This window comes from Porites lutea, chromosome 1 (genome assembly GCF_958299795.1).
Source record: "Porites lutea chromosome 1, jaPorLute2.1, whole genome shotgun sequence".
Classification (NCBI taxonomy): domain Eukaryota; kingdom Metazoa; phylum Cnidaria; class Anthozoa; order Scleractinia; family Poritidae; genus Porites; species Porites lutea.
Genome location: NC_133201.1, coordinates 16367003 through 16383756, shown reverse-complemented (window position 1 = coordinate 16383756; position 16754 = coordinate 16367003). Strand labels below are relative to the sequence as shown.

General features: G+C 40.5%; 1 protein-coding gene and 1 pseudogene across 1 annotated transcript; both read right to left on the bottom strand.

The window, feature by feature from the left end:
• Positions 1-8590: 8590 nt before the first annotated feature.
• LOC140924354 (F-box/LRR-repeat protein 12-like) lies at positions 8591-13979 on the bottom strand. Its single transcript, XM_073374423.1, has 2 exons — positions 13495-13979; positions 8591-9607 (listed from the first exon to the last, which is right to left on the bottom strand). Exons 1-2 carry the CDS (start codon positions 13943-13945, stop codon positions 8688-8690), a joined length of 1371 nt encoding a protein of 456 aa, XP_073230524.1. The 5' UTR covers positions 13946-13979; the 3' UTR covers positions 8591-8687.
• Positions 13980-14818: 839 nt separating this feature from the next.
• Positions 14819-16754, bottom strand: part of LOC140924258 (uncharacterized) — a 44665-nt pseudogene continuing 42729 nt past the window's right edge.

The window sequence follows — 16754 nt, the reverse complement described above, 5'->3', positions numbered from 1 at the left end:
TGTTCGGGTGTTCACTATGGGTTTTAGCAAGGCATTTAATTCTCTAACAAACTTAAAGGCATCCTACCAAACCTATATCTTGTCAATTGCAGTACAGAATGCAAAGGTGGTATATTACAATGTTAACTGTGATTAGAAGCATGTAAATACATTGTCAGCGTGCAAAGAAAGTTTTCTGATTTGCATAATCATGGCAGAAACACGCTCAAAGACGTCTTCTGATTCAAAACATGGAAATTTTGAGGAAGACAATGGTCAGACAGAATGCAACCTAAATACCTTAACACCTCATATCTATATTTTCCTCTACACACACTTATATACTTAAATAAACGACCTTTTTCTTTATTTCTCAAAATGCCGCCTAGTATTTAAATTGCTCATGGGGGAAAATCTCTATTCCTCATAAGCTCAGCTTCTCGGAGATTTCCCCGCCACAGTCACTCCTCCCAAGTAATGTACACATTTTAAATTTAATGTTAATTAACCTATTTATTATCGTTTTTATTCTGCTTGTAATTCATTGTGTGTGGCAAAATAATAAAATAAAGTCATGTACGATAGCCTGGGGCTAGTGGATTTTGCTATCAAGCGAGTGAATTTTGTTCTGAACTTGCGTGACAGGCAAGTGCTGTTTTTTAGGGAATTTCAAATTACAGAAGGATTGTAATCAATCCTGCTAATCAAAAAGGGTTTGGGTCTAGCTGAAATGACTTGTGGGCTAGTACATGCTAGCTACAGCTTGCCCGAATGACAGGCTGTAAAACTGACTTTCTTTGCACCCTGATTGTAAGGGTACTACACAAGGAAGTGTAAGCACAGCATATTTTATTTAGTACCTTTCTGAATGACTTAGAGATTACTGTGGATGGAGAGACTGTATGTTTTAAATATGCTGATGACTGCACAATAATGTTGCTTCTGTATTTGCGAACAATGACTCAGCACCTGAACTTATTAATAAGTTTTTAGAGTGGTCTAGTAGCAATTTAACAAAACGTAATCCCTGTAAGTGTAAGGAGCTTGTTTTCTGAAAGAAGAGACATAACATCTCCCACCCATGGGGATTTTTAATCAAAATAAACTTTATGTCCTAACAATACAACACTTTTGATTGTATTCGTACAATATAGGAGGTGATTTCTCTTCTCACACCCACAGTGTTAAGAAATGGCCTTGCGAATGCACTATGCTATCTCATGTGATCTCCACACTCTGTTCATCACATTATAGAATTCCCATCAAACTTCAACTTACAGGTTAAGTCTTGCTTAATTTTCCAATTCTGATTGAACTTTTACCTCAGGGGGACAGTGTCCTTTACACAAATCCACACATGCGTACTTGAGAAATTGGTAGGATTTGTTCTTAAGATTGTCTGTTACATATGTACAAGTAAAAGCCATTTGTAGTGTCATAACTCGACCTTTTATTGTGCATCTCAAAAAAAACAGCACTTTGACTAATGGAATGTGATAAATTCAAAACATTCTTGAAATGTTCAGGCAATCCATTAAAAACGGAGGGGGACTGGGGAAATTCATGCAAACAGATTTGTCGCCACAAAGAATGGACCCTGACTTATTATCATTCCTTTCTAGATTTATCTGAAAAGCTTTTCCATTCAAAAGCTTTCTTTTTTTAAGTTTACTCTGTATATAAAGAATGTCGAAAAAGTTTACCAAAGACTACTTCAATGTGCTGCTCAACTGGGAAATCATTGACCTAACCATGTCCAGGTAAGCTGAAGAAAACTATTAGCGGCGCGTGTGTCGCAGCATCAACAAGAATTTTGCAGGAAATTTACCCATAGTGAACAGATGCAGTATTGTTTTCAATGACAAACATTAAAGATATAGAGAACAACTGAAAGCAAATAAATGCTGACCAAAATTGTTTGTTCCATTCCCATGCTCATGATTGAAAAAAGGGAAAAACTCAAAAGTCAAGGGAACGGATCTAACTGCCTCCAAGCAAGAGTTTACAAGATGGAGATGGTCAAACAGGCTACCTGATGATCTCTTTCAGAGACTCTTGTGGAAGTACTTGATCAAACCACTGCCGCTTTCTCTCCAGGAATCTATGCGGCAGTTAAGACAATTCCATTACTTAACCTATTTTGGTGTGTGCTGCTGAATGCAGTTTCACCTCGATGAAAAGAATAAAAACTTTGCTATGTATTACAATGAAAGATGAGCGATTTCATCCTTGGCGATTTATAAACACAAAGATGTTAATGTTGATAACATCATCACTAAATTTGTGCAACAAAAGGGGAGGTGCCTCGCCTTCTGTTTGTAAACATTTCAGTACCAGCTCAAAGAAGAATGTTTTAAAGGATTTGTTAACATCACAATCTGTTGTAAACAAGCCTGTAAACTTCTACTCTGCCCCTGTGTATCTTTCCTGATTATTGTAATCTGAGTTTTCTGTAAAAGGCTCTAATGGTGTAAAATCGATCGTTACACATTCCTACAGTCATGTAAGTTCTTCACTGAATGATTTGAATGTGTTGGCGTTGTAAAAGCTTGTCAAACGAAATATGTTTCAGCAAATCAGATGAATGAAGTAAAAAACATGCGCTTACTGTCAAAATGTTTGTTATTGCAGTTATTTTTTCAGGCATATTATTCATAAGATTACACATGATTACTTGATTTTTCTTGGATAATTTTGAATAAATAACCACTTGTAAATTTTTCAAAATTTACTCATGCTTGTTTATTGTACAAATATTTGGGTATATGGAAGTGGAATTTTCTCTGACACAACCCAGCTGGCATATTGATTATTTAAAAAGTAGGCTAAGTTAAATAAGCACACAAAAGTACGCCACAAAAGGCTCCATAGAACTTGACTTTTAGTGTGTTCAGAGGACACAAGTCTAAAAAATACCTGGGCAAACGACGTTAAACGCTGCACTCTGACTGCTTTCGGAATTTAGCAATTGATCGACGAAACAGAAGTATTAAGCTACATTTGTCAAATAAGACAGGTAAAAAGGAAAGCCCCTTCTTTTTCGACAGTGCTCTAGACGACGTGTTTAAAGGAAATTTCGGAAAGTTTACAGTACAATTACTCCACTTCTCTTTAAAAATTAGGCAATTACGTCGCTAAGACCTAAGAATACCTCGAAAGACTTACATGTGTTGTTGATCCTCGTGGTACGGTTGTCCTTCGGAACGCGCTTCAACATGCCATGAAGAATGTCAACTAGGTCTTGAAACTTTTCGCTCCACCGAAAGCATGAAGTGCTTTCTCAGCATCTCTTGGTTATATAGTTGCACTTCAGCAATGGGTTTGAATTCCGATACAATCAACTGCTCACCAACTTTCAGCTGTTTGCATGAGGCTAGTTCAGCTAACACCGCGGCAAAACGCAATGCGCATGAGCACAAAATTTGACATCCGGGCTCCATCCGGGCAGCTTTTTATTGAAAAAGAGACCGGAAATGCTTAACCTGGCGCATGCGTAGACGTTTTGCCGCGGTGTTAGTTCAGCTGAGCTCGCTGAGCAATGCTGAGCACGATAACAAAACGAGAAAACACTGGGGACGAGCGTCACGTAGTGAGGGCCTGCATTAAACACACTCAGCGGATTTACCTTCAATAAGCTCTCCGGAGGAGGGTGGAGTCGGGGTTGGATGGGAGGAGAGGCAAAAATCTAGTGCCATCGAGGAGATCATTGTAACTATTTTCACATTGCTCAGAGGAACCCAGTGGATCTGGCCCCAAAAATCTGTTCCCTAAAGTGAAATGGGCGTGCTGGCTTAGTCTGTGTACAGACGTCCCCTCCCCTCAGAAAAAATCGGGGAGAAAGACTCTCTATCCCCAGGGGAGAGGGGCGTCTGTACACAGGCTAGTCCTGACTCTTGGGAACTGAAGTCTAGATTGTTTCTGGGAAGATTTATAGATTTCTTCTGAAATTCTTGCTTCACTTGCTGGTTGCAGCTAAAACTACATGATCCTACATAATAGGGAGTTTACGCAACGACTACAACGACGGCAATAAGAATGGCAAAAAAAAGCGATAGGTTTAGACATGACAAGCAAAACAACAACTTTTGAACGTGCATCACGCTTTTTTGTACATTTCTCTGCCGTCGTTGCACGACTACAACGTGAAACTGCCTAATTTCACGTTTTGTCGAGAACGGGAACAGAAGACAACAACTTTCTTTTTCTTTTCCTGAACTTTGATGCAGTCCTTAAGAATTCAACTCCAAAAAACTTTGGCAACATTTGACGAATTAAACGAGATGGAATAAACACGATAAAGTTTGAGGCAGCGCAGATTCATTTATAGGTGACGTTTTCGTAGCCGTCGCCGTCGCCGTTGCGTAAACTCCCTAATTACACGTATGTTGAGTTCACTTGAGTTTTTTTTTTTTATGTAGTACCCAGGACCCCTGTTAGTACCCTTGTCACAGCGTTTTAGGCATCCCCGCGTTTTGGGCATCCCCATTCCCATATCCCTAGCGTTTTGGGCATCCCCGGTGGGGGATGCCCAAAACGCTGATCGCTTCGACTTTGCCTAAATTATTCGGCAGGACTTTTCCGCGGGTGGACAAGTCGGGAACCAAATTGGCAAAGATTTATCCCACGGGCAATGCAATGTTTATCCCAGCTTATAACACAACAAAAGAACAAACGCACTTGTCAAAAGCCTGAGACACTGTTCAAACATGTCGAGAAGAGAATGCGATCTAACTTGTCTGGTCGCAGGATAAATAGAGACCTTTAGATTCAAGGACAAGCACGACTACGAGCACGAGATTTGACTTGAAGTTTTTTCGCGTATTTTTAAAATATAGACTCCCCGGAAAGCTTCATTTTACCTTGTTTCACTTGAAGAGTTATCCCTCTTATCATTAGTGAGGGAGGTTACACCCTCTCGCGATCGCAAAATGATAAAACTTCTAACATTTGATAACTTGTTTTCGCCACTTCGACATTCTCGCTAAAACTCGTAGTAGAGTGACGACGGCTACCAAGTTTTCCCGCCAAAATGACGCTGGTTAACGCGCGAGTACTTTCTTTTTCTTTTTTTTATTTTTTACGGCCTGACCCACCACACGCCACCCGCTACCCGTCACCCGCTACCCGCCACCCGCCACCCGCCACCCGTCTACCTGCCACCCGCCACCCGCGGAAAAGCCCTGCCGTAAATTATTTCAGACTGGGGAAAAGTCGTGATTGTTAATCACGAATTTACGGCTGAATAGTGTAGATGCATGTTAGAATTATATCGTCTGACACTTTTCGCCGGGTTTATTGCGCAGAAAAAAAACCCCATAGGCAGTAAACGTTGGCTCAAAGCATGACGAAACTGAAATTTACAACCGGATAACATCGCTTCGCTGTACAACGCTTCATTGTTTGCAAAGCTTCAATTTTATTTAATACTGAACTGTTTACAAGCGAGCAATGCCGCAATCGCCGGCAGCTGCGATCGTCTGATTCCAAACAGCCAAAAACAAGAATACTAAACAAAGTAATCAAAAGACAAACATAAATAAAACTGCGTTTTATTCATAGTATGCATGACATTTGAGGCCTGTACAACTTAACCCCGCAGCGCTACTTGACACACGAAAGGCTGTCACACAATTTATACAGAGGCCTCTTGCACCTACGGGACAGAAGAAATCTGTTGCCGTTTTGAGATGTAGTAGGGACTTCTATTAAATCAATTCCGACCAAGTACCACACCTTGGGAACAACCTTCACAGGGTGCAAAAGTATTATCGCGGCCGGCGAGTCCAGAGAAAGGAGCAGAGTGGCACTCTTGGAAGACCCTCGCTTTCTCTTCCTCAGTGATAACAAGTCTTCGAAGTGCTGTGCCATCCTTCTCCTTGGCCACGTAGAACAAGGACTCTAATTTTGAGTCATACTCGAACTTTTTGGCAAATTTTCGCAGAGTCGTTTTTTGCTTTGTAAAGCCTTACGGATAAGCCCTCTTTTTAAGATACTGGAAAAGATTTCTATATCTAGCGGAAGTCATCTCTAAAACGTTTTCGATTTTCCCGCGGAATCCAGCATTTTTTTTGGAGGGGATGACCAAAACACTAGGGATTTGGGCATCCCGGGAGGGTACCGGGGGATGCCCAAAACGCTGCAGTAATATGAGAAGGGGATGCCCAAAACGCTAGAGATTTGGGAACGGGGATGCCCAAAACGCGGGGATGCTCAAAACGGTGTGACACCCTATTGGTAGCCGACTGGTAAGGAGTTCACGTTGCACTTTACCTAGCTGGCATAGCAAGCGTTTTTTTTTTTTGCGATATCGCCAGGCTACACGTTTTAATAAAAACCAGTCAGTGAATATCCATTAACACTGCTGGAAAGAGCGCCTTTAAATTAGGAAAGTTATTTTAAAAAATATGGTACGTTAAAAGCGAGAGAAGCTGTTGCTTAACAAAATCGTGAAATATAACAGACGATTGCATGTGGGGGGAGGGGGGGGGTGCACGAACACGACTCCACCATACAAACGTCATACAAACGTTGGTTGTCTGCAAAACCAGGAGGCCTGTTTCTCGAAAGTCCTGGGAGCTTTTTGGGCTTAGAGAGCTATTTTGTGTTTGCTGTATTTACATTCAAGATCAAAGCTTCAAGAATTTTAACAATGACACAATGAAACTATCAGTTAACAAAGCAAAATTGACTGGTCTGTAAGCCAGGAACTGTGCTACTATTCAACAAGTTTTGATTTTAAAATTTGCCTTCGGGCCCGAAAAGTTTCCGGGCTTTTCGAGAAACGGGCCCTAGGCCCGGAACACTCCCAGAGCACTATCTCAGGACACCCCGACACACCCAGGAACACCTCCAACGGGTCGGATTCCCCCCAGAACACCCTGACCCTTTATTACAGAAAAATAGGAAAAAACTACATAACCAACAAAACTAAAATATCATCAAGGAACAATAATTATCGAAAAATATGTTTTATTTTTTTTTTGTTACTCATCATTGACAGAAGAGGTATTTTCCCGTATTAACTTGACATTTTGCTTCAAATTTGTGAGAGAAGCGACACACAAACTTGAAGAAAAATTTTATATGTCTTTATCTGTCACTGGAAAATGGATATTGGATCAGATTGACGAGTTCACGCAATGATTTCTGACCTGAAGATTTTAAGAAAGTAGTCCGTTATTTACTTCCCCTTTTAAGTTTGCCTGAAATATAGCTGAAAGAGCCGCTACTGAAAGAGTTAAGAAAGAATAAATGAATTTCATAAGGGATATTCCTCGATCACGGACATTATTATGAAAATACTATAACTCAAATATGGGAGTAAAAGAAAGTAGTAAGTATTTGTAAATGCGATACACTACTTTTTTTGAAATCTTTGACGAATTTAAGCTTCTTAATTTTCGTTTTCCAGTTGGTTACATAGAACACATATTTATTGATTCCTTGACGATATTTTTAAAAGGATAAGGATATGAAAGGGTATTTTTAAAAGTATATATATATTTTAATATTTTGCTAATGTTTGTCATTAAGAGTGTTCCAGTGGAGTTGCGAACCCTCAGTAGGATGCTCTGGGGTGTACCTATTTTCTGTGATATTGTGCAAACTTTGGTGTGAAAGGTGGCGATTATCTTCCCTTAATCTCCTACCAACGGCTCCTTTTTTCTTAGCTTAGCCCTGGATTTTTCGTAAACAAATGGAACAATTTGAAAGAAATAAGTTCCTTTTGTCTGAAAATGGATCGTTAAACACGAAAAACACTCAGCATACTCCATAAAAAACCTTCAAGATTGTATCACCCGTTGGACAAAGATACTGTGACACATCTCCACAAGAGGACGGTATTTATCATATCGCTCACTATTACTAAAAAGTAATTGTTAAAAGTATATCTTGGAGACGTCTCAGAAGGAGATATATAAGCATGTTGGTTTTCTTGTGGAGTGCGTTTCCGATAATTTATTTGGTTTCAACTTTCAGCCTGGCTTTCATGTTGAACTTATTTTCACTGTAAGCAAAGACGACAGATACGGCAGCGAAAACGTCATCCAAAAAGTGCGGAATTCGCGCTGTTCATCGCTGCTATTCCAACTCTTTTAATTTGTCAAATGTTGGCGAGTTTTTTAGGACCACGAACTACTTAGCCAACAAGAGGGTGCTTTAATCTATCAAATTCCCTCGTCAAACCTTTTCTGTCCTCTGGGTTGAGCAAAACGGCCCTAGCTCCCGGACTATTGCAAGATAAAATGAAACATCGTTTACGCAAGATCTTAAGCCAGCTCCTGATGTCAACATCAGCAGTGAAAAGCTGATGTTTTATTAGCTGCTTCCTTTTGAATTCATTACTGTTAAGAATTTGGAATTCTTAATCTAATTTCCAGACCCCTTGCATCATTTTGTATAAAATTAATAGTCTCGTCATAACCTGTAACTGTCACTTTAGATCACTTTTGAGAAATCATGACTAGCAAACGAAACGTGAAGTTTGTATAAAAATGCGAAAGCTCGCAGAGTTAAAAAGCAAATATGTAAATGTGACGACTATATCCTTTCTTTTACTATAAATGGGAACATTTTACTTCACACCTAAAATTCAGCGTAATCAGGGGTGTTTTGTTATCTTATTTTATTGTTCTTTCATATACTGGTGAAAAAGCCCTACCTATGGCAATCTCAATCTATTTGTTAAGTAACAGTATTGTATAATCCTATAAGTTGACATTATCAAGACTGTTTTGAGGTCCAGGAAGAAAAAAGTGTTTATTTTCTGCTACCAATATGTCGTCTCTATCACACACATAATACCCTAAGCTCCGTATAGACACAACTAAATTGTTCACGAACAAACCGTTTAAAATAACTTCCTTGAGCTTACGGCATCTTTGAAGCAAAAATACAAAGGAGCGCTCGATTTCGAAGTTGTTTGTCGAGTGAAAATAATTAACACATATCACTTGTAAGTCAATGCAATTTCTTGCAAGCGAACGTATAATGTTCTCTGTACCCAAGAGTTCGTTACCTGCAAAGCTTAACTGTTGAAGCCGGGGCATACGGGGTAAAAAGGTCTCAAAATAAACAAACGCTAATGGAATAGATGAAATATCTAAGCAGGTAACACTCGGACAGTGGAAGAGCAAATCACTGACGCTTTGAACGGTAACTGGATAGCGTCGATGAAGAAAGAAAACCTCTAACAACGGAAAGCCGTCCACTATGAGACGAAGAATTTCGTCGGTCAGCGCGCACTTTAAGTAGCGCAGGCGCTTTAGTTTTGGTAATACCGCTGAAAGGCCGGAAAATGACAGTCGATAACAGCTTAGCACGTTTAACTCGATGATGTTGGTGTTTTCCCAGTCGGCTGTTCCTAGGTATTCGTCTTTTATCTGGGTCCCTTCTAATATGAGCGTCTTTAGCTTTTGGCAGTTGCTCAATAGACTTGATAATGATTTCCCTTGGATGTTGCGACACTTTGCGAGAGTTAAAGATTCCATAAAGAGGCAATTTTCAGCAACAATCTGGATACTATCATCAGTGACCCAGTCACATTGTGTACAGTCTAAGATACAGAGCTGTTGTTTTCTACTGAAAATGCTTCTAAACAGTCGAGGACTGATACAACAGTGAAGACCTGTAGAACGAAAACAAAAAGAAGATGGAGCAATTTTCAGTTCGAGCAATAAACCTGTTTTTAAACTAGGTATACCTATCGATAGAGTGCCAACGAGCAAATCATGCGTATTTTGCTTAGGAATAAAATTCCTTTTTTTTCCCATTTGACCGTTTCTTGGTCCCTTCCTGTTGCAAGGATTATTTTCTTGAAAAGTTCTCAGATTCAGTGTGGTGGCTTTACAAACCTGCTATGTAAAAGTGTGAAGTGCCTTCAAAGAATGAAGTCAGCTTTCCAGAGGAAGCGATCGGCAATATTATTAAGTCCATCTACAAATCTACTGTCGGTTCGGTTTCACATTGTTGATAAATATTTGCACAGTTTAATCATTTAAACCTCCTTTCAAATTTCCCGAGGCTTTTTGTTACCGGATTGAAACTTAGAATGATTCGCTGGGCCATCTGAAATGTTTCCAAGGACATGCGATGTACGGCACGTCGGTATTTAATTTTAGTTCATTATTTTTATAAATCCTGAACTCGGCCAGGTTTCGAAAAAACTGGCGTTGTTTTCTTTTCCTTTGTTGTTCGCTTAGGCTTGTTATTCGTTTTTGTTCGCTGGTAAGATTTTTTCCCCAACACCAGATTTTCCAACAGAAGCGACTGCATTCTTCGTGCCAAGCTTTCCTTATCTCCTCGTGTAATCTGATCCTTTTTAGTGGTGAGAATATTGCTTGCTGCACATAGAACACTTTTGCTGTTTTACAAACTTCTCTTCGTTAAAACTTAACGTTATGGCCCCTAAAAGTAATAGAATATATCAAGTGCTCATGTCTCTTGACTGCGGTGGCCGGGTTTGACGAAAAAATTTAGGTAAATAAACACAGGAAGTCATGACGGCGAAAAGTGTGTGAAATTTTGTTTGTTATTCAACTTGAGCCCGTGCGCCGGGTACTGCCTTTTGATTGGTTCACAACTGACCACTTGGTCTCAGGGGAATCTACATTACATTGGGTTACACTTTTTTCAGCTCGATCGAGAATTTTTCTGCCTATTGCCCAGTCTTACGCGGCTCTATTCTGCTGCCGCCTCGCCATCCGAGCGTCTTCGCTCGGATGGCTCGTTGGCAATTACTCAACTTCATTTTATTTTTGGAAATGACTCTGAACTTTCTTAATTTTGAAATAAATTGGAAAAAGAAAAGCGCATAATTCAAAATATCCTTTAAACAATATAGAAAAAGCAAGACCCCTATTTAAAAATTAACTTTTAAGAGTTTAAACGTTATGTCACAATCGAAGATACAAAAAGGAACTGAAAAAAACTGAAACCAGGTTGTTTACTTTTCGATTCATTTGTTGTTACATTAACATTGTTATTTTCATTTTTTTCAGTGGATCTTCGACACAGGTATTACATTTCGCGAGGATTTAAATTCGCGTGTTCAAGAAGACCTTTTAAAGCTTTAACCGCGATACGGGGATTTCTTCCCCCCGCTTCCCCGCCGAGGGAAGACAAAACATCACTTATCTTGCCCTTACGAGTAGGACCGCTTACTGCAACTTCTTTTAGTGAAACGTACTCACCAGGCCGTTCAACAGACTCATCTGGAATATTGCTGCCGAAACCTAGACGCCTGTAAATCCCGGTCGAATAGGTCATGTCAAGAGACTATAAAGGGGACAGAGAGGGCATCCCCCATATGCACCCTATTCCATAGGTAATTCGTCTCGAGTTATTTTTAGAATCGGGATAAAGTTACCTCGCGCGAGGCGTGGATGTTTCGTGGAGGTTTCGCATGACCAAACGCCGTGCAAAACATGTCGGGCAAGAGGCAATGAAAGCGTAAAAAGATCGAGAGCATTCCTGAATATGGAAGCGAAATGAGTCGGCGCTCACCTGGGAAAAGGAATCGCTGGACTCTTTGACAACCCGTGAAATCAGTTTAACTCGAAGTTGTCGTAACCTCAGTGCTTTAATAAAATGAGAAATTTCGCCGGTATATTGAAACCGGTCGTTTGTACAATTTAGGGAGTTTAAGATCCAACGACGCGGACGACAACTAGAACGTCAAAAAAAACAATAGGTTTAATTAGCAAAACAACAACTTCCCACGTGCAACACACTTTTTTGTTCATTTCTTTCTCGTTTTTGCACGACTACGACGTGAAAATGCATAATTTCGCGTTTTATGGAGGACGTAAATAAGCAAAGACGAAATTTTACTTCTCTTTCTGAGCTTGAATATGGCCCCTTGAAATTCAGCTTTAGGAGGGTGCGCCTACAATTGACAAAGTAAGTGGGTAGGAATAATCGCTATAAAGACTGAAAAAAAATAAACATCAAACCAGAAATTGCTTTCTTCAAACTGTAAATTATAAATGATCCTGAGAGAATATTCAGTGTGTTAAGGATTTCCCTGCTCTACTGTTAGCTCTATACAAGAGAGGAAGGGCAATTCCTTTTAATTTCGGTTTCGCTGACACAGCTTTCGCAGAAATCTCGCTGTAGTCGTTTTCGTCGACAAAAGGAATAGCAAAATCGCTGTCCGCGTCTTCCCCCATTTTGTTCTGCGTCATTTCGTGAAGGACGCGTGGCTCTCAGCGTGGGTCCTCCACGCGGAACACATTTGCGCTATGTGATTGGCTGTTGTCTAATCCCCTTCGAGATCTGTGGTGTTAAAAATAACTCGAGACGAATTACCTATGGAATAGGGTGTATATGGGGGATGCCCTCTCTGTCCCCCTTATAGTCTCTTGTTCTTCATCAGTCAATTCCAGCTGCGCCCAGCCTCCCCCCACCCCCCCGGCTGACCCCCGGGCATTAGTATTTTTTTGCCTCGGATGGCAAATTCCCGGGGGTGGGGACTCTTAAGCTGTCAAATCCCCCGGGGTGGGGACGAAAAAAGAGGGCAAATGCCCCGTCCTCTGTCAACACTGCACTTTCATTGATCGCACAGTCGAATAATGTCGTTTTAAGCATTTTAATGTGCGATTTTTTGTTTCAATTAACGCCAATCTTCCTTTGTAATAGCGCTAGGATTCTAATGACGCCGCGACGACATGCACCAGTTTATGGTTTTAGTATTGATATAAAATTATTGACATTAAAATTGATAGAGCGCTGTAACTTTATATGCTATGAATAGTTTTATAAGTATAAAAGGATGTTTTTCAAATAATATCAACAGAAATTTGATTCAATAACCAAAACACGTTGATTCACGTCGACAGCTCCGGCTTTCGCTATGAAATTCTGCCTTCATAAGTATTGAAGAAATGCATGCATAAAATCGAGAACATGCCTTTACAACCCTCTTCAATTTATTCCTGTCCTTGACAGGTGAGCCAATCTCCTTTTTTTCAGTAAAACCTTCTGTGTAGTTATATTCTGCGTGACAAAGGCTCGGGAATGGCCCCGGGGTTGGCAAATGCCCGGCCCCCGGGCAGTGCAAAATTTGCAAGCCCCATCTCGGGACTGACAAGGCGGGCAAATGCCCCGCAGTAGCTCGGGGTCGAGGGGCTGGGCGCAGCTGGAATTGACTGATGCATTACGGTAGACTTTCTCAAAGCTTCTCGTTTCTGGTTCCGGCAGAAGGCTCCACCTCTCTCCGTCGCTCGCTTTGCCGCCGAAATCATAAAGAATTTCTAGCTTGGGCTTCGCTCTCGGGAAAAATTGTGAGCTCCACTTGCGAGCAAGTCTACCAATTATTGTTTATTAAAATATCGTAAAATGAACCTTGTCAATGCGACAAGTCAAGGGACGTCCGATCTGAACAAAATCGATGAATTGTTAGATCAGTCAAGCTTCTTACTTTGAAAATTACCAATGAAAAGTTTCACTAGTAACAAGCGATCAATACAACCTCTCCTTGTTATCTGCGCTATACAAAGAGACCGATTTACTTACCTAGATATTTCAAGTTGTATGCTTTTTGCAAAATGTCCTCAATTCCAGCAGCGAATCCACTTGCGTTTCTTAAATCCAGAAATATTAAGTTTTCCACCTGATCCACTGTCCTTTCAAGCCAAGGCCCGATGGAATGGAATCTGCTGTTTTTCAGACTTAAACTTTGCAGTCGATGGCAGGTTTCAAATATGGTTTTTAAAATCTCCGTGGTCACCAAATTCTTACTGAGGTTGAGTTGTCTACCGAGAGGTGCAAACATGGTATTCAAAAGCCTCAGTATAATATCCTCTCTCAGCGATCTGGCGTACGGTTGGAGATCAAGGCGTGACCAGAGAGAGCTGTCACGTGACAGTCTTTTCCAGGTCCGACAAACAAGAGCAGCTCTGAGAAGATCTTTCTGAGAAAGAAAAGAAAACACCTCCAACCAAATGTCATCTGGTAAGGAATCCATGGTTATCACTCGTAGTTCCTAGCTGATACTTCATTTGAGATAATCATTAAATTAGCAATAGAAGTTGTATTTCATCTTAAGTAACTTGTCGGCCAGTAGTAAAAGAATTTTGTTAGAAATTCTGTTCCTGTTTGTGACGTGTATAACGTGCGCGCGCACACAATCGTCTCCAGAAAGGTAAACTTTAATGGCAACGCTGAAGTAACAGTTCCATTCACAGGATAAAGCGATATTTCTTAGTCCCTATGTAGCACCTTCCCAAGCCTTCAATGCACTTGGGTGACGTAGCCGAGACGAACGGCGGGGGAACACAGAAACTCGCTCGTACAACGTGACCGGAAACACGTAGGCCGTGCGGAATAATGAGACCCAGGAACTAATCAAATTCTGATTTACTTTGCGAAGAGGTTCACTACCAAACGGCGATCTTCATCTAAGAATTACTGAAGGGAAAAGAGGCCAATGTAAAGGAAACAAAAAGAATCCGAATAAGTGGACTGAGGAATTCAGGAAAGAAAATGTCCTTAAAGTATGACACCGCGTAAAAACCGTTTTTGCAATTTGCTCTACACATTTCAGGGTGTTACATTCGTTGCCATAGTGACGTTGACAAGAATGCGCGCGCATAACTTTACCGAAAGGGCAGGCGTCACAGGCTGATTTAGCAATTGAACGGGAACGTCAGTTGACAACGACGCGCAAAACCCAAATAACTGGCTTGACCAATGGCAGAGTGGCAAAGCCTCCATAAAATGCACAGTCCGCAACATGAGCAGATGATGTGGTGTAGCACTGCATAACGTATCCACAAAACTGTCAAGAGAACCGATCCCCTTCAATCTAATTTATTTCCTATTCTGTAAATTATGTTTCTTTCACATGCATAACACCTCTAGACATCAGTGTACCTTATACATTAATCGTATTTTCACCTGCTGCACAATCAAAAGTTTAAAAAAATTCAGTGATAAAGTAACATTACTCTCCTTTTCGAAGAGCCTCTTTTCCCTAGAGAGATGGTTGTAGGTAACGAGCCTGAACTCACTTTACACATCGAATATGATTATTCAAAACGCTTTACTGAGCCTCTGCGACAAAGAGAAAGTTTTCTTGGAGCCTGCCGACCGAATATAAGGTTGCCTTCTATTGGGAAACCCGGATTTAGATTTTGAAATCCGGATTTTGGATTTTGCAATCGAACGCGAAATCCGTCGAGAAATCCGTCCTCAGGGTAGATTTCAATTTAGAAATCCAAATCCGGATTTCATGGATTTACTCCTTACCGTTCGATTGGGAAATCCGAAAAAGGATTTGCAAAACTGTTCTCGTCAAGAGCGGTCTTTTTTCGCTAATTATGCGTGCGCGTGCAAAACCGCTGTTCATAAGGACAGTCAGTTTCAAATCCCTTTTCGGATTTTCCAATCGAACGGTAAAAAGGAAATCCAAAAACAGATTTCTCAGCGTTGAAATCCGTTTTTGGATTTCGCGTTCTATTGCAAATCCGAAATCCGGATTTTAAAATCTAAATCCAGATTTCCCAATCGAACGCACCCTAAGTATTGAAAAACAAGTCATTTTCCATTCCAACCCCTTGGAAATGAAAACAACTTATGTCCAACATCCACTGGATGCAAAAAACGTGGCCGTAATAAATTATACCTTACAGCCATAAAACGAAGACGTCAATTCATAAAATCTGCTATGATAGAATTTTTTGGGGACAGAGGACTTGCCAGAGGGTTATAAATTAAACGGGGGATCCTCTTTAGATCTCATATATCAATTTATTTTTCTCCACTGGGGAAAAAGGTACGTACATGTAGAGTCGACAACCAGGTATTAAATAGAAACTAAGGCAAAACTGGCTGATAACAAAACAATTCTTCATGAGGAAGCTTTAAAAGGAAAAAGACAAAGATTGAATGACAAAACCAAATTTGAATTGTTTTTGTCAACAACCGCCGCTTAAAAAAGGGGAAAGAGAAACTGTGCGTCATTATACTTTATTTGACAAATTGATAGTATCTGCGAAAAACGTCGCTGTGCATCACCTTTGTTATCAGTCCCGATTATTTGCTTATTTTCAAAATAAAGTCGTCGGTATTTACACAAGTTAATCTAAAGGGGTTCGGCTTAACATACTGACACTGCAGAATCTTCATCACACTCTGTTTCACTCTTGAGTCAGGCCAGGTTGCCATTGAACACAACTGGATCGTCCTTTTGTCCTATGATTGGATATTCTGATGGTTTTTTCATATTATTTACACTATGTTCAAGTATTAAGAACAGCGAAATTGTTTCCCATGATGTGAGGTAAACTTCCCGCTCAGAATATTGTAGATACGCCTAGTATCACGCCAGATTGCTTGCTTGGCACGTGCAGATCACGTGTATGACCATTGATCATACTAAGCGGAGGGCGTGAACAACCATCGTCAGTCCCGTGTAGCGGAGATGCAGTAACTCATTCACTCATCATAATCTAGTAAAGCGCTGTCTTCACTATGACCACTGCGAGACGTTAAATTATTCTGAAAGAGAATTTAAAACGATTACGTTTGTCACGAATTTCTAATTTTCCACCCTTTGGAAAGACTGCATTAATCGAATAAGATCTTTGTTGAGCATGTGCTGCTAGTTGCTAAGACACAGTTTCCAACCCAAGTCTGCGCTTGTTACAGCGGGCACAGCGGTTTATCAATAAACAGATGCTCGCACTGGAAAAACCAGTTTGAGGATAGAGAACAAGTTAAACTGGTCCAGAAGTTCGGGGTTCGGAGACTTCAAAGGCTTAACGCTTTTCAAG